Genomic DNA, 18,512 nt, shown 5'->3' with positions numbered 1-18,512 from the left:
CGGCACAGTGTGGTGGCCATTTTGATGTAAATGAAGCAGCGATTATTTAACTCGACACTTCATTTTCCTATGTCTAGTAAACTCATCTACATGGCTCCGTTGATGGAGCCATGTAGTCTAGACATACCCTGGGGGTGCGTCTAGACTGGCATGATTTTGTGCAAAAGCAACTGCTTTTGCACAAAAATCTTGCCGCCTGTCTACACTGGACACGAGTATTTGCGCAAGAACACTGACTTTGTAATGTACAAAATCAGTGGTTCTTGCACAAATATTCCAATGCTCCCGCTCAGGGATAAGCCCTCTTGTGCAAGTATTCTTGCACAAGAGGGCCAGTGTAGACAGCCACGTTAATTTCTTGTGCAAGAAAGCCCGATGGCTAAAATGGCCATCAGAGCTTTCTTGCACAAGAGAGTGTCTACACTGGCACGGATGCTTTTACGCAAAAGCAAATGTTTTGCGCAAACGCACATGCCAGTATAGATGCTCTCTTGCGCAAATACTTTTAATGGAAAAACTTTTTCGTTAAAAGTATTTGCGCAAAATCATGCCAGTCTAGACGCAGCCTAAGTGTGAATTTCACCTCCTTACAAGGTCAGGGCCAGTGTTCAATCTGCACACCACTGAAGTCTTACTAAGCCCTTCTATTCCATGGCTTGGGGGGACTTATATGGTTAGGGCCCTCCCAAATTCATGGTCCATTTTGGTCAATTTCATGATTTCAGCTATTTAAATTGAAATTTCCCAGTGTTGTAGGGTTCCTGACTGAAAAAGGAGTTGGGGGACTTAGCAAGGTTATGGGGAGAGGGGGAGGAATTGCAGAATTACTACCCTTACATCTGCACTGCTGCTGGCAGTGGTCCTACTTTCAGAGCTGGGGTGTAGCAGCTGCTGCTGGGAGCCCAGCTCTGAAAGCAGGGCCCTGTGAGCAGCAGCACAGAAGTAAGGAAGTCATGGTATGATATTGCCACCTTTACTTGTGCACTGCTGCCTTCAGAGGGGGCCCTTGGTAAGAAGATGCCACTCCCCAGCTCCCCAGATCTGCAGGCAGGAGCAGTGCAGAAGATAAAGGTGGCATGGTATGGTATTGTGACCATTACTTTAGCATTGTTGTTGGTGGGGCACTACCTTTAAACTCTCCAGCTATCCAGCTCTGAAGGCAGCAGAGAAATAAGTATGGCAATACAGCAGCTCCCTTAAAATAACCTTGCCACCTCCCTGCAATCCTCTTTTGGATCAGTAAACCTAACCTGAAAGATTCCTCTGTCTGCCATGAAATTTGTACAGTGTGGGGTAAAAGCACACAACAGACCAGATTTCCTGACCTGTGTTCTGTTTTTCATGGCTGTGAATTTGCTAGGCCCTAAATATAGTGTGTAGGCCTTAGACTGTGCGCTTTCAGCGAAGAGGTGGCGTTCAATCCATTACAATACAGATTTGAGAGGCAGAACGTGGCTTGACCATTTTGCTAATGATGACAAAGCCAAAAATGACACAACTCATTCCTCCATATCTGTATTAGTTCTGTGGTGTAAACACTAATGAAAATATTACTCCAGTATGCACATGAGTCTCAGGTCATGTATGTTGGAAGAGGAAGACTCATTTTTTCTGAGCATAACCACTCTTTAAAAAACAATACCTAGAAACCAATCACAAGAAATACCAACAGATTAGTGAATTGACTCAGATGCCACTGACCCTAAAGAAAATTACTTTGCAGTCAGTTTGGATGGGGTACTGTATAAGCAATATTTCTAATGAAAATGTGGCTTTTCTAAAGCAGATCTAGGTAGAAGGGGTGTTCTAAGGCATGCAAAGAATGGACCAGCCTAGCACAACTCCCATTGCATGAACTGGAAATCACATTCAGCGTCTTCTGTTTCAGTACTTCCTCGATGTTACTTCTGTGCTCAACAGTCCTGATCCTGCATCATTAAAGTAAATAAAATGTTGCCAGATACACCAACGGGAACAGGACCAGAGCTTAAACAGATCTCTGAAACGGTAAGAGATCTGACTGCAAAGGGTGATTGACTCATCCCAGCAAAGATAGGAATTGTGCATCTCCAAATGTGTTGAGAGGCAAGTCATATGAGGTAGAAATAACTTTTCAGCCCAGGGGTGAAGCAGCCACTTCAGATGAAGAAACTCTTAGCAGATGACTGGAAAGACATATATCCCTACGTGTACAACTTCTGCCATAAAGGTCACAAAGCACAGATTAGCAGCTCAAAGAATTTGGTAAATTGTGAAAAATCCCTGGAGGGTAAGTTTTCCCAATCTCCATAAAATTTGATTGGCAGGTTATGAAACATGTGACAATGCTCCCCTGTCTTGGGTAAAATCACAGGGAAACTGCATCCATGTTCCTCACGCCAGCATTTGGAACCAATGTACTAAGGAGTGAAGTCTGCATGCTAGTTAGAGGAGAGAACCATGAACCAAAAGTATATGTATACCTCCAGTCTCAGACATGCTGTCACAAGGTGAGCTGGCCCTTTAAGGGGTTTGGGACTCAGCCTCAACTGTGACAGGTTTAATTAATCTATTCAGGTGAAGGGAATTAATATAAAGATCATGTGATGGAGGAGCATGTGACTCAGAACCAGGTCTGCTGGAAAATGTAAGATACAGCTTGTGACCATTTGGAAGAGAGTCTAAAAGAGGCAGGAGAAATACATTCTCCTTTGGATCCCAAATGGAGGCCTAGGAAGGGCAAGGATCAGGAATCAGACTAGGAAGTCTGGAGTGAAGGGAGCAAGCCTAGAAAGTAGGGGACCAAGAGCCCTGTCGTCAAAGCAATGATTTAGCTAGGAAGGCTGGGTGGGAGATTTGTCTGCAGGGTGAAGTCTGACTAATGGGGAACGAAAGGAAACTGAGGGAGGAGCAGGGCCTGAAGCCAGACTGGCTAAGCCCTGCTACATTTAGGAATGGCTATTGGCTGAATATTTTCACTGACTATTTGCAGAGGGCAACGTTCCCTTTCCTACAGCCAGATCCACAACATCTAGGTCTGCATGGCAGGCAAGAGAGCAATGAGAATGAGGTATGTTGCCCTTCCCAAAAGATCTGCCTGCTGTGGCAGGTGGAAGGGAGAGTCATTTGGTATCTAAGAAGAAGAGCTTGAACATTGTGAATTTTGTGACGATCTTCTGACCAGAATTTGCTAAGTGCCAATTTTTCAGTATCACCCCTTTATACATTGCATCAAGCCTACTTAAATTTTGGGAAGACAGTTAATTTGTCGAAGGCAAACAAAAGTTACAGCTGATGGGATCATGCCACGGCTTACCCAGGAATTCCTCCTGACTCAAGTTTGTTTGCAATATCCACGTCCCACGACCAGACATCAAACTGCCATTTCCGTAGGCCCAGCACCCCACACAGCACCGATCCAGAATGGATTCCTATCCGCATGTCAATGTCATGCTTTGTCCTTGACCTGACATACCTGTTTTTTAAAGAGCAAAATACACAAAGAAATACAAAATCAGCTCATGCAATCAACTCCACAGAAGGCTGCAACTATGATCCAGATGGAAAAATCATATCTCCACTGCACTGCAGTGACTGTTGTGCAGGCCTTGCCAGATAATAGTGCAGAACTAACATTATTCAGAGGTTTCACATGCTTAAAAAGTATAGTCTGTAAAATGCAACACCGATTTGGCATGTGGGGATATTTGAGAAGCCTTGTACAATTAATAGTTAGCTTCCTGGGAGACAGAGTACATGCAATCATAAAATGGTTCTGAAAAGTGGATTACCACAGAGGTGCTTGGATTGCATACATGTTTGATGGCACACATATTCATATATATATATGTGTGAGAGTATGTGTGTGGCGGGGGGGGGGGGGGGACAGAGAGGGGGGTCAAATGGAAGCAACTGTGGGGTCCATTGAGTCCTTTCCCATAAAAGTATATTTGAATATTTAATATTTAAGATATAACTAAAGCTATTTTAATTAAGATACACATTTCCTATTCTAACCCTAACCCTAACCTCCTCCTACTCTGAGCAACTAATCACTTTCCAAAACCTCCCTTATCTGGCTGACATTTTCTAGGATTGGTCTTCATCCAAAGATGAAATATTCATTAGAGGGTTTGGATAAAAAATATTCTTAAAATATGAAGGGATTGAAAAACTATACACTTTTCCCATTATAACAAAAATCTCTTGATCTTTTTTGAGCAGCTCTGAAGTCAAAATGGCTAGGGTCGCATAACTAAAATCTGGCACAGAAACAAGCCTTATTAAAGAGCACTACCTTGGGCCACGTCTCCACTGCAGGGACTCTAGAAGCACCGCTGTGGTGTCATAGCTGTACCAGCATAAACCATTAGTGTAGATCAAGGGCCAGCAAACCCCGACACACATGTCACAAGTGGCACATGAGCCCGTTTCCCATGGCATGTGGGGTGGGAGCTCAGCCCTGCCCCTCCCCCCCACGCAGCCAGGAACACATGCTGCGGCTCCAGCCTCAGCCGTGCAGCTACAGGATGGAGCATTAGCTCTGGCTTCCTGATGAGGTGGGGGGGGTGATAAATGTCAGGGAGCCCCTTGCCCAGCATCCTTCTGCACCCTGCCAGGCTGGAGCCAGCCCTGGGCTCTGCCTGTCCCAGGCCCAGAGCTACAGCCTGCAGGAAAAGGGCTGGTCCAAGCAAGGAAGAGACTCTTCCCCCCCACCTCTCCTTGCCACAGCGCTGCCGGTGAGCGCAGTGGGGGGCAGAAGGGGGATGAAGGACAGTGAAGAAGCAGGATGGGAGGGGGCCGGGGTTGCACGGAGGGGGATGGGGCTATGCAGGGGGTCAGGCGGGGGGGGGGTCATGGGGCTGAGGGAATCGAGGCTGGAGCAGAGGGAAGATGTAAGGGGGGATACAATTTTACTTTGCAGAAGCTGCACTTTCCTTTACTCCCCACTTCTTTGCCTTCTTCCCCAACTAGCTATTTGGCTGCATTCTCACCCTCTCACCTTTTCTGCATTACTCCTCCAACTCCCTCCCACCCAAACTCCCTCTTCTACCTCCACCCCACACCTTCTCCTGCCGCTAAACTCCCTGCCAGACCCTTCCCTCCTCACTCCTTCCTGTATCCCTATCCCACTCATGGCAGCCCTGTCCCATATATTTTTGTTCCCACCCCAGAATCTAAGGGGGGCCACAAAATTCACTAAGTCTGGAACCCCAGAAAAGTAAATCTGGCCTATGGGAAGCCCAGAACCCCAGTCCTCTCTGTCCCTTCCCCTCACCCCATAAGACTGGAGCACCAAAGGAATGAGGTGTCTCAGTTGGGGACTACATCAGTGAGGGTTGGGAGTTTTTGGAGTTGTCTTTATGCTTCTCGCTTGTGTGGTCCCCAACTGATTGTTCTGTGTGTCTGTGACTCCCAACCCCAAAAAGGTTCACTGCCTCTGCAATAAATAAAGAAAACATTTAAAACTTTAGTGTTGGACATAATATTTTACTTTATTTAAAATGAAGTTTGATAAACTAACATGAGAGAGTTAAAATGCTTAATCTGTTTAATTTAAATTAAATTGTTCTCCCCAGCTGCAGCACTAACAAAATGGCTCAGGTCTAATTAACAGTGAGTTTCCATTAGCAACTGGTAATTTGCAGAAAGGTTTACATTGACCCAGGTAGTCCATGGGCCGCACAGTGGAGAGAGTCCCTCCCCCTCTCCTGGGAGAGTGGCATGGCTCTGGGAAGAAGGGTTAAATCTCAGCATGCCACTTTGGAAAGGTTGCTGACCTCTGGTGTAAATGCTGTTGGGACACCACCTACCTGAGCAACAGTGGTTGTGTCGATGGACGTATTCTGCCATTGACCTTCCTGTGTCTAAGTCTTGAGGTGTGCTTGTACAAATTGGTAGGGATTTAGAAAACTGAAAATTGTCCCCTGCATGCTCACACAGTTCATTTTGCACAGGGCTTTTCATGAAGCTCATCAAAATCATAACTAATGGAAGCTGTATCATGTACGCATGGATGATTATCTTAGTTACATAGCAAAAGTGCCAATCCCTCAGCAGACCTTGTAAAATGTGAGAGGGCTAGTGAGCACCGCTCTTTTCTTTGGATGGTTTGCAGAAAGAAACACCACTTTGCTATATTTTAAATGTTCCAGACTTGAGGGAAATGTAAAGTGCTTTACCCAACTTCCCAACATGACAGGTTCACAAGGGGAGGTGCTTACTTTGGGAAATCTCTTAAGGAGCACGGGACAGAACACCTCCAGATCACCCATAATACCGACAGTCCCAGATTTAGGAACTTATATGCACCATTGCCATTTTTTGAAGTCCAAAAGATACTCTACAAACAAAGCCAATGCAAAGCAATGCTTGTTAAGGAAATGCTACAGTTGTCTGGAAATCAGGAAATGCGAGTTAAGCTGCCCAAACCCTCAGCTGTGCCCTGTTGTGTGGTAAAGTTCACTTCTCAAAAATCACCCTCAGTGTTGACATTACTAGGCAACTTTGTTAACAGTCCCAAAGGCTCTGTGAAGTGCATGCCTCAGCCCTGAAGCATGGGGAGGGGGAGGGTGCATGTCCCCAGTTCCTCGGCCCCAGAGCTCAGGGAGGGAGGGCACTGGGGGCAGCAACACTCCATGCCCAGAAGAGTGTTCTAGAGGCGGAGTGTGGGAGGGGCCAGGTTGGAGATTTGGGCAGGCAATACCTTCCCCCGACTATTATACAGGATGCCCATTTATGTGCTCCATTTAAATGCAACTACACTAGATGAAGACCTGAGCTAAAGGATGGGTTTACAATGAACTTACACTAAATGAGTAGAGCCTAACTTTGCACTTCAGAGGTGGCCCTTCCCAGAGAGAGATGAGGCACTTTGGTTGGTCAGAGTGGAGTAGCTCACAACTAAGTGACCTGAGCTATACCTACTGTGACAACAGACAGAGTCTTCAGAGCTGTCAATCTAACATTAATGAACTCTAAATTCACCTTAAAAAACCTCTACTACTGCTAATTGACAGCCCTGCTGGCAGTCTCAGAATAAATAAAGTGCACGGTAGGCTGAAATTTGCTATTCCTTTATTCAAGTCCCAGGCCTGCTACCATTGAAGTCAACAGTAATGGTGGATGATTGCACCTCAGCTGCACCCCAGCCTGAAATCTGACTCAAACAGGTCATTTCTAAGGACAGAAGGATAAATTGCTTGTTTCCATTCAGTCCTTGGCCTTTGATTACTGTCAACAAGGACATCACTGCAATGGGTGAAACTGAGTTTCAAAATGGGAAAGAAATGATATCAAATGAGAGGATTCGCAGAAAAAGCAATTCACCTTTGTTGTCCTCTCTTACACTTTTGAAAATCTTAGAAAAATGATGACTGTGCTATGTCCCTATGCAGCTGTTATTTTGCTAGCCTAGCACTTATTCTTCAGATCCAGACACCAAGAGGTCTCAGTGACCTTGACAAGAGGTGTGGACTGAGATTTACACAGTGATGAATTATTTTTTTGGCACTTGTTCTCCAATGTATTGAACCAAAACATGTTTCTCTATAAACAACCAGCGTATATGGGTTTCTTACTGTACCAGCATTGTGTTCAAGTACACCTATTATGGCAAATAATTTCCTACTTGCTCTTGGACTGTTGTCTCTTGGAGTTGATGGCATTCTGAATGTTGTTCTCCAAAATTCTTTTTTTATTTTATTTTTTAGGATTTGCCCTTTTTGAGTCCAGTGTCAAAACTGGCAAATGGAAGTAAAACTTATTCCTCTCTAGCAGTTATTCAAAGGCAATTAAGAGCAAATTTCTACATGGTATGTTCAGCATTGGGGCCTGGCCCTCAATCTTTCAATCTACAGTATCTGTCAAATGCTATGGGACTTCTTTCCATCATGTCTCTGCAGTCAACATCAGAGAGCAGAAGAAAAGAAGCTCTCTGATTTGAGAAGTGCCCACTGGGCACTGAAACTGGGCCCTGACTGAAAGGAGATATTAGGATATGAACGACGCCTATGACAAGGAAAGACAATACCAGCATTTCAGAAGAGACTGTTTTTGTGTGCTTAGAACTTTCTTAGCCAGCCAGATCTAAGCCTTAGAAAAGATAAAGGATAGGCATTAGGCAATGGATAGATCTTGGGAAAATTCCAATGAAACAATTTTTCATGAGAATTTCCCAAGTTGTCAACATTTTTAAAAAAATCAGCAGACAGAGTTTTATTTTGGCTAAACTCCTATTGACTTCAATGGGACCTGGAGGTTTTGTTTGCATTCAACATTCTGTAACTAGTAGTTACGTTTAAAAACAATGAGTAGTCCTGTAGCTCCTTAAAGACTAACAAATATATATACACGCACATACATACACAGTATCGTGAGCTTTTGTGGGCAAAACCCACTTCCTCAGATGAGCAGAGTGGAGAGAAAAGGAGGGACCCTCAGAATTTATAACAGAAAAAGAACGGAGGAGGTTGGAAGCAGTGGTGGCCTGTCCATAGGCGCGAACTAGGCGGTCGCCTATGGTGCCAAATTAAACGGCCATTGAGGGGATTGGAGGCGAGGGCACCGATCGCACTATTTGCCTAGGGCACCAGTTGCCAGCAGCTCATCTAGAGCCACTCCTGGGTGGAAGCACCTGTCAGTTATAGTGCTGGTGTTAATGAGGCTAACTGAGTGGGCTGGCAGTATCCCATGCTTAAATTTTGATGTCAATAGGACGTTAAATGTAAGAAAAACAGGTTTTACAATAGGCCATCCAGTACAGATCTTTGTTCAAGCCAGGAGGCATAGTGTCCAATTTGCATAAGACGGCCAATTCCGCACTCTCTCTCTCTGTAGTTGGCTTTTGAAATTCCTTCATAAGTTACTTTACAATCCATTAATGAGTGCTCATGTAGGTTAAAATGTTCCCCATGATTACGTGTGTTACCATGTCTGATATCTGACTTGTGTCCATTTATCCTTTATCATAGAGACTGTCCAGTTTGGCCAATATACATGGCAGGGGGCATTGCTGGCACTTGATGGTATATATCACATTAGAGGATGTGCAGTTGTATGAGCCTCTGTTGTTGTGGCTTATGTGGTTATGTCCTGTGATGGTGTCACTTGTATAAATGTGTGGATAGAGTTGGAAACAGAGTTTGTTGCAGGGGTAGGTTCCTAGGTGAGTGTGTCTGAGGTGTGAAGTGTGATTGCTGGAAAGAATTTGCTTCAGGTTAGGGGGTTGTCTGTAGGCGAGGATTGGCCTGTCTCCCAAGGCCTATGAAAGGGAGGAATCATTTTTCCAGATAGGTTGTAGAGTGTCAATGGTGCACAGGAGAGATTTAAGCTGGGGGTTGTAGGAGATGAATGTGATGTTCTACAGAACTATTGTATTTTATTAGTCTCTAAGGGTATGTCTACACTATCCCGCTAGTTCGAACTAGCGGGGTAATGTAGGCATACCGCACTTGCAAATGAAGGCCGGGATTTGAATTTCCTGGGCTTCATTTGCATAAGCCGTCCGGCTCCATTTTTAAATGCCGGCTTGTTCGAACCCCGTGCCGCGCGGCTACACGCGGCACGGGCTAGATAGTTCGAACTAGCAAGCCATTCCGCACTATCTGTACACCTCGTGGGCCCTATATAATTTAGAGCAGCTTCAGGAATGGATTTACTCTGGAATTACACTGTTAGGCTATATCTATACTGCATGCTTTTTTTGAAATAACTCATGTCTATATAGCAAGCCCATTATTTTGAAATAATTTTGAAATAATTTTGAAATAACAGGCTTCTTACTCTGATTTCTGTAACCATAATTTCAAAAGGACTAAGGGAAGTCGAAGGAAGAGTGTTATTCCTTCAACTGCCTGCTGTATAGACAGCGCCAAAAGCCAAATTAAGCTATTTTGACTTCAGCTACGCAATTAATATAGCTGAAGTTGCATAGCTTAATGCGACTTTAGCCTGCAGTGTAGATGTAACTTTAGAGCTGATATAAATAACACCCCTATCTGTAGAAATTCTTGGAAAACAGCAGGAAACTTGGCAGGTCTGGTAATGAGTTCATGCATAGTAGCATGGTTTTTTCCCCTTGAATTAATGTTACTACTATTAGAGACTACACATAGATAGGCTGATTTATAATGAAGGCAAACTGTTTCCAGAGTTGAGTTTCAGTTGTGTAGCAAGACTACTTTTCCTGTCCTAATAAATATTTTTTTCAGCTGTTACTTTTGTGGGTGGTTATCTAAGACTCCTTGACCTTCCACGTAAGTGTATTGGTAAGTTTTGATTGGATTTCCACTAATGTGCGGGGAAACCCCATGTCCGTCTGATGTCACTAGAATTCACATGACCTCCCAACCTCTCTTCTCCTAATGAAGAAGAAAATTCCAGAGAAGAATTAGTGTCAGGACTGGAGAAACTCAAGACACCTGAGCATCACAAAAGTTAGCTCTGCATGAGTGTTGGCCACCTATGATATCTATAGAGATTAAGGCCAGAAGAAGCCATCTAGGATATACTATCCTGTCTATCACAGGCCATTAAACTTCACTCGCTTAGGTCTGTATTGAGGACAATAGCTTGTGTTTGGCCAAAGCATGTCTTCCAGAAAGTCATCCAGTCATTATTTGAAGGCAACAAGAGATGAAGAATCCACCACTTCCCTTGGAAGTTTGTTCCAATAGTTCATCAACCTCCCTATTAAATATTTGTGCCTTCCTTCTCATTTGAATTTTTCTGGCTTCAGCTTCCTGTCATTGGTTCTTGTTATGTCATTCTCCTTTTTTCACTGCGAGGCATTTTTTCTGAGCCCTCAAATCACTTTCATGGCTCTTCTGTGCATCCTTTTCAGTTTTTCCAACATCCTTTTAAAAATGAGGACTGCAGATGAGGATGCAGTATTCCAGTGTCAGTCTGGCCATCATCACATCGCTTTCTTCATGCTGGACATTCCAGGTCTTGAGCTAATTGGATGTTTTCTCTACTCCCCTTTCACATGCCACTCTTAGGGTTTCCTCAACTCAGCCTCATTCTCTTTGCCTTCTGTACTCCCACTCCAGCTTCCTTCCTCATCTCCCAGACCTATCCCCTGCACCTTCCTGCCTTCATTTTCTGTTATCCAATCCCTCCTATCTTAACCCCACCCACAGAGTTAACCCCTCACTACAAAGCACACCTACTAACCCTTGCCCAGATAATACAGAACATGGTATTTTCTGGCCATCACACTGCTTACTCTGCTTGGGGGTATTCCATCCATTTCCTCTACCCCCTTCTCTGTTTTGTCTGTTCAGATTGTTGGGACAGGTTCTGAAGTTCTTTCAAAGTGTGTTTGCACAGTTCATGGAACAAGGATTTCCCATTCTTATTGGGCCCTACTATTATTGTTCTAATTTTTTTGTATTATAATAATCTGGAGGATACGACATAAAATTGAAAAAAGGGATGCAGAGAAAGTAGGTTATGTTCTTGATAGGCCCTTAGCAGCTCTGTCCTCCTCCTCTTCTGTTAAACTCAGGTATATTCATAGAGCTTCATGGCATATAGTGGAAGCTAGAACTACACAAACAGCATTGCCAAGCATTCTTATTTTGGTTACTGGAATTTCCACATAAATATTTCCCATCATTCAAGAAAGCCTTGAATTGAGCTAACTGGCCTAAATGTGTCTCTGATCTAAGTCTCCTGTGAAGTCCTCCAAATATTTAATGCACAAAAGGATATTTCTTTTGTGAAGCACCCAGGAAAAGAAAAGACATCCCAAAATGTAACCACTGGCAGGATTTAGTTCAGACTCATCCTGCCAACAATAAGTTCTGTATGGGTCAGTTCAAAAGCTTTCAGAGCACGCAAGGTTTTTTCCATTCTAGCCATGAGAGCCATTTCAGTTCAAATGACATATTTTTGTAGATAATGCTAGGCTGTCTCTCAAACATGTAAAATATTGTTTGCTTGGATGCTGCTGCCTATAGCTCCCAGAAGGCCCCAGAGATATCAAGATCCTACAGTGCACTGTACAAATACATAGTAAGATAATTTATCATCTAAATACACAAGACAGAAACATGGGTGGAAGAAAGGAAGAATGATCATTTCCCCCATGTACAAGTAAGGAACTGAGAAACAGAGATTCAGGCTGGGATCTTTAAAGGAGCCTTTAAAGGAGTCTGCATCATTTACATTGGCTGGGATGGTCAAAAGTGCCTCAGGAACTTACTCACAACTCCAGTTGAATTTAACTATTATTAAACTTATTAAAACTATGATAAACCGTATATTACGACAATAACTAGAGATCAGCTGTGGGAGTGGTACACAATGAAGAGGATAATTAACTGTTAGAGAGTGATCTGGATCACTTGGTAAACAGGGTGCAAGCAAACACTATGCCTACATCTACACTGGCAGCTTCTTGCGCAAGAACTGTTTTGTGGAAGAGTCCTTGCGCAAAAAGTCTTCCACAAGAGTGCGTCCACACTGGCATGTGCTTTTGCGCAAGAGATGTGCTTTTGTGCAACAGCGTCTATGGGAGTGTGGATGCTCTCTTGTGCAAGAAATCTGTGAGGGCCATTTTAACCATAGGGGTTTCTTGCGCAATAAATGTATGTTGCCTGTCTATACTACCCTCTTGCACAAGAGGGCTTATTCCTTGTGGGGAGAGAAATAACTCTTCCGGAAGAAGCCCTGTTTTCCGATGCTAGACTGTAAATTTACTTGTGCAAGAATGTGCGTGCAGTGTAGACACCCGGCAAGCTTTTGCATAAGAACAGCTGTTCTTGCGCAAGAAGCCGCCAGTGTAGACATAGCCATATATGTTTGAATATGGCTCAGGGGAAATACATACGTCTCTAGGCACAAAGAAAGCAGGCATTTCAAGCGTCCTTCTATTAATTATTAATATATATTGGGGGGCTTCCTCAATATACTTCTTTAGGTCCTCCAGAGGGACTGAATTGCTTCTGAACCCAGTTATCTACATACTGGGGGTTCAAGTTTAAAATGAACTTTTTTACCTCCTATGGGATTGAGGCCACCTTAATTTAATAAGCAAAGCCTGTTAGGCTGGCAAATCTTACATCATTTATATGTTTCTCTCTGAGCTATTATTCAGAGAATGCCATTGCCATAGCTGCAGATTTACTGATCTTTGATTGTCAACGAGATTATAGAAAATGAGCCAGACTCATTTTATCCTAAGCAACCTCAATTTAAAAAATACCACAATGAAAGTGAATAACTGCTAAATTCCAATCTTAGGAAATACTGAGGCCGTTGTCTTCTCCCTCCCCCTTCTTCTTCTTATCGCTATAGACATTGCAGTATAGGTTCTAAATCAGAGTATTATTCTAAAAGGTATTCAATGTCTCTGAATGTGGACCTGGTGTTGCTTTACAGATCAAAACATTCTCTTTCATGCTCCAGTAAATCTATAATCCATCTCTGAAGCCAATGCACCATCAAGATATTTGAAGATTTACTCTGTCTAGCAATAAAAATGCTTCAATAACAGATCACAGGACAGTAGCATCAACAAAATAAGACAACAAAGGAAAGAATTACCTGATCGTTTTGATCATGCTAAGTCCCATTTCAACACAACAGTGTGCGTGGTCTTGGCGAGGTTCCGGGAGTCCAGAAACACAGTAGTAACAGTCCCCCAGGATCTTAATTCTAAGGCAATGATGTTCCTAAATTAAATGTATAAAAACAGAAAGATATGTAGAAAAGGGTTGGTATTTGCAACACAGGCATGAAGGTAGCAGTGAAAAAACACTGGAAGGAAATGTAAATGCAGTTTCTAGCTATACTCTGTGTGTGTGTGTGTATATATGTGTAACTTATACTTTCGTGATTTGTTCTGATTTTAAAAATTAATGCCTTTATATTTCCAGAATTTTGTGTGTGTGTGTGAAGTTCTTATTGCAGGTGGGTAAAATTCTTAGAAAGATTGGATTAGAAGCTAGGCAAAGGTCTCAGAAGCAGCACAATCGATTAATAAGAGTCTCATATTTAAGGAACCACAGAAATATCCAGGGATTGACCTACACCGTAGTGCAGAGGTAGGCAATAAGACAGAGGCGGTTCGCCAGGGCTAGCCTCTGTTGGGCTGCTGCTGCTTTATTTACCTGTGCCCATGCATGTATGGGCGCTTGCGGCTCCTGTTGGCTGTGGATCACCATTTCAAGCCAATGGGAGCTGTGAGAAGCAGTGCACACAGGAACACAGTTTCCTACAGCTTCCTGCAGCTCCCATTGGCTGGGAATGGTGTTCCACAGCCAATGGGAGCTGCAAGTGCCTGTATCTGCAGAGGCGCAGGTAAATACAGTCATGGCAGCCTTCGAGGCAAACCCTGGCAAATCACATCCAGCCTGTGGGCCAGATATTGCCCATCATTGCCATAGCATGTCTTTCCACTGACTCCAGTGGGCCCACAGAGAGGAATGATACATTCCCTGTCCAGGAAATTATGGAATATTGGGAAACAGGGAATAATCAATGTATAGTAAAACTCCATTGGTCCGGCATCCAACGCCCCGGCACTCCTGATGGTCCGGCACCATCGGGAACCCGGAAGTGCTCCAGGCAGCCGGACAATTGGAGCTGCTCTGCTCCCGGCTTTCCTGATTCAGCTAGTGCTGAAACTGACCAGCAGCTGAATGGGGGAAGTCGGGGACAGAGCAGCTGGGGTGCTGCCGGATTGGTCCCGTAGCTCTGCACCTCGGCGCTGCAGGACCAACCCGGCAGCACCCAAGCTGCTCTGTCCCAGGTGTCCCCAAGAGCGGCTGGTGTGCTGCCAGGTTGGTCTCGCAGCGCCGAGGGGCGGCGCTACCGGACCAACCCGGCAGCACCCCAGCTGCTCTGCCGCAGGTGTCCCTGATTCAGCCGTTGCTGAAACTGACCAGTAGGAGCTGAATCGGGGACGCCTGGGGCAGAGCCGGACTATTGGAAGGGGGGGCTATGAGGGGTCTGGGGTGGCATCCACCCCACCCCACCCCACCCCAGACCTCTCATAGCTCCCCCTTCCGATAGTCCGGCATATCTGATAATCCGGCACCCCCTGGGTCCTAAAAGTGCCGGATTGTTGGAAGTTTACTGTAGTAGGAAGAACTTCCATGGTTTTCCTCCTCTGCCTCTGTCCCTTACAAAGAAATCACATTTTGTCCATTACATTTAATTATCTTAAAAAGCAGTTTTTTAGTTTCTCACCAAGCAATTTCAGAATGAACGGCACAGGCAATGTTTCTGAGCACTTCTGCCCCTCCTTACAGGATTTTTGTTAAAGTGAAAAAATAAAAAAGCTTAAATAGTTAGATTTAAAGACCTGTTATTTATTTTTGGTTTGGACTTTTTTCTGTTATCTCTTCATTCATGTCTGCAAGGTAAGAAAATATAGCACAGGAAGACCTTTGAGTCTTAGCCCAAGAAGCATATATATATATATGAGAGAGAGAGAGAGATTTTGTTTCCAATACAATTTCTGACATTCCCCAAACCTTATCCAATTAAACACTGAAGTCAAGAGTCTCCCATTGATTTCTATGGGCTTTGGATTAGGCCTATATTCTGACATAAAATGATAAACTAGATGTCATTGCTCACAGATACGTATTTATTTACATACTATCCAACTAGAAATGTTCTTCAACTTCAAGAGAAAATACAGTATTTCATCATATAGAAAGTATAACTGGACTCCATAATAATGAGCTGAAACATCATCCTATCTGTTTTTAGATCATTACTTTGGCATATAAATTTCTAGTGAAACAGCACCCAGAAACAGCCACGTATTCATCAGTTTGGCTCTGCACTTCAGTTGATGAAATAAAACTCATTTTTACACTGACCTCAACACAACAAAGCACTTAAGAACATGTTCAGTTGTAGGAACATGCTTATGTGTCTTGTTGGTTTGTGGCCTGCGGTTGAGAGTCAATGTGCTATAATTGAAATTACAGTGATTCAGCGGCACAAAGGAAGGTGTTCTACATCTGGAAGAGACTTTTGTTGAGCAATAGCTAGTGCCATCCATGCCTCTGGAATCGGTTATTAACATCTGAATGGGCCTCCAGGCTACAATTTACATTAGTATGGAATAAGAGTGAAGGCTTGCAAAACAGGCTCAGAACATCCTTTCCTAATAGTGATCTAAGGGTGGTGTCACTTGGGACTAAAGCTCTCGATGAAGTCAACCCGACCTTTGAGCATGCAGGATAGGTGAAATCCACCCCTATGTTGATGCTAGAATATGCTTATGCACAATGTAAATGTCACTGAAGTCCTCAGTGGGACTTGAATGGTGAACAGGCTGGCCCCTTTCCTCCTATTACATGTCCGTATGTGAGTGCACGTACCCACAGACACACCCACACAACTGAACTGCTGGTGATTAGGGCTGAAGGGATATCTTTTCTGACTGGACTGGAACATCATCCTCCCTAACTCAGAGATACTAAAGGTTAAATGCTGCTCAGATATGGGATTCCACGTCAAACAATTTTATGTCAATGGGAGTTGATTAGCAATACCAGAACTTTTACTTGAAAGAGTTTCTTGATCCTCTGACATAATCCTTTGCATTTTGGTAGCACATTCCTTGTAAGTGGTTCTAGGCACTTTATGTTCACTAAAGGACAGATCCTGAGACCCATTTTCATAATAAGAGACACTGTTTCTCAAATAGTGCTACTGATTTCAGGTGGATACATTATATTTTGTTTTTACACTGACATATTAGAATAAGCATTGTGTAATATTATAGGGTACGTCTAGACGACATGGCTCCGTCGACGGAGCCATGTAGATTTGTTTGTTTGGCAAAGGGAAATGAAGCCGCGATTTAAATAATTGTGGCTTCATTTAAATTTATATGGCTGCCTCGCTCTGCCGATCAGCTGTTTGTCGGCAGATTGGGGCAGTCTGGACGCTCCCGTGCCGACATGAAAGCCCTTTATCGACCTCCCCGGTAAACCTCATCCTACGAGGGATAACGGGGAGGTCGATAAAGGGCCTTCAGGTCGGCGCGGGAGCGTTCAGACTCGCGCGCTGAGCCGACAAACAGCTGATCAGCTGTTTGTTGGCTCAGCGCGGCAGCCATTTAAATTTAAATGAAGCCGCGATTATTTAAGTCGCGGCTTCATTTCCCTTTGCCAATCAGCCTAATCTACATGGCTCCATTGATAGAGCCATGTAGTTTAGACACACCCATACTGAAAAGGAGGCCTCTAGAATAAGGCAATGCATTCTTGAATAGATTCTTTTCCACCTGTGAAAATTACAAAAATTATCACTTAATAACATGCCATCCTGACAAACAGGGCCGGCCCACAACATTTTGGCACCTGAGGTGGGGAGCTCAAATGATGCCCCAATGCCCTCTTGGTTGGGCCAAAACTTTGAAAGGTCTCAATTCTGCCTTCTTCCTGTTCTACTCCTCTCATGGTACTTCATAGAGAAAACATATGCACCAGCAGCAGACACAATTTTCTACACTCTGGGTCCTAGTGGCGCCCCCTCCCCCACAGTCTGGCACCTGAGGCGGCCGCCTCAGTTCGCCTCATGGTAAGGCCAGACCTGCTGATAAAGAACAAAAAATAGTACATTTCCAGATACCAAAAGCATCTCTGAAAGAGTAACACTTATTATTACATATTGCTTGCTATTCTTTAGGAAAAAAATCCTTCCAGTTATATTCTGGTATGTGACAATAATGTGTCTGGACCGAAGTCTTTTGGAACTTCCCAGCACCTCTCTGTGACAAAGAAAACAGCACCGAGGTCTAATCAGCCCTGCCTTTTAGTATTCAAACCTTAGGGTGCAAATTTGATTGCAATAGATGATTAAAAAACTGCAAGCTTATGTAGAGTGAAATCCAGCATCATGCAGAAAAAAATTATTGAGCTGCAAAATGATCCAAATGCTCTTTAAAAAAAGAAAAAAAAAGGATGAGAGCAATATTTCAAACCAGCAGTTGCTGTTCTGTTCTTTGATGATGTCTCTTGTATTCCTTATTTTCTCTTCCTATTCTATATTTCTCATGGAACCCCAGAAATTCTCCTTTTCAACATGAATGACAGGCAACATTGCTCCAAAATGCACATTAGCATCACTCATCCCCCTGTGATTAGCAATATATTTTGTTGGTTCCAATTAGTGTCAAACTGTCTCACAGACACTGGAAAATTTCCTTTTCTCCAAAGCTCACCTTCTCCTCTGATTTGAATGATAGTGTTAGGGGCCTCATCCTGCCATTCTCACTCAAGAAAAATTGCAACTTAAGTCAAATGTAGTTTTGCCTAAATAAATTGAGCAGGATCATGCCCTAGATGAGACGCAATAACAGTTCTATCAGAGATCATTAGCAGTTAATACGGAATGTTTTCCCCCAGTCCAAAGCACCTTAACTCAGAGCAAAAGAGAATTTGTAGTCCTACCATGAATATATGAGCTATTTATGACAGAGTAGCATGTGAATGATATATGCTTTGGCTTATTAAAAACACCAGCAGTGACTGGAAAGAAAGCAAAGCAAATTGGCATAA

The 18,512-nt window shown here is 43.6% G+C and overlaps 1 protein-coding gene across 2 annotated transcripts in view; it reads right to left on the bottom strand.

Moving 5' to 3' along the window:
• The window catches only part of ADCY8 (adenylate cyclase 8), a 214,533-nt gene that overhangs the window by 90,016 nt on the left and 106,005 nt on the right, over positions 1 to 18,512 (bottom strand). For both annotated transcript variants that reach the window (XM_075920134.1, XM_075920135.1), the window contains exons 5-6: positions 13,531 to 13,658; positions 3,296 to 3,454 (exon numbers count right to left, since the gene is read on the bottom strand). In XM_075920134.1, the coding sequence (XP_075776249.1) occupies positions 3,296 to 3,454; positions 13,531 to 13,658 (287 nt within the window). The remainder of the gene's footprint in view (positions 1 to 3,295; positions 3,455 to 13,530; positions 13,659 to 18,512) is intronic.

Source organism: Pelodiscus sinensis, chromosome 2, assembly GCF_049634645.1.
Source record: "Pelodiscus sinensis isolate JC-2024 chromosome 2, ASM4963464v1, whole genome shotgun sequence".
NCBI lineage: Eukaryota > Metazoa > Chordata > Testudines > Trionychidae > Pelodiscus > Pelodiscus sinensis.
The sequence above is the reverse complement of the archived record's forward strand: the minus strand, read 5'-3'. Positions and strand labels throughout refer to the sequence as shown.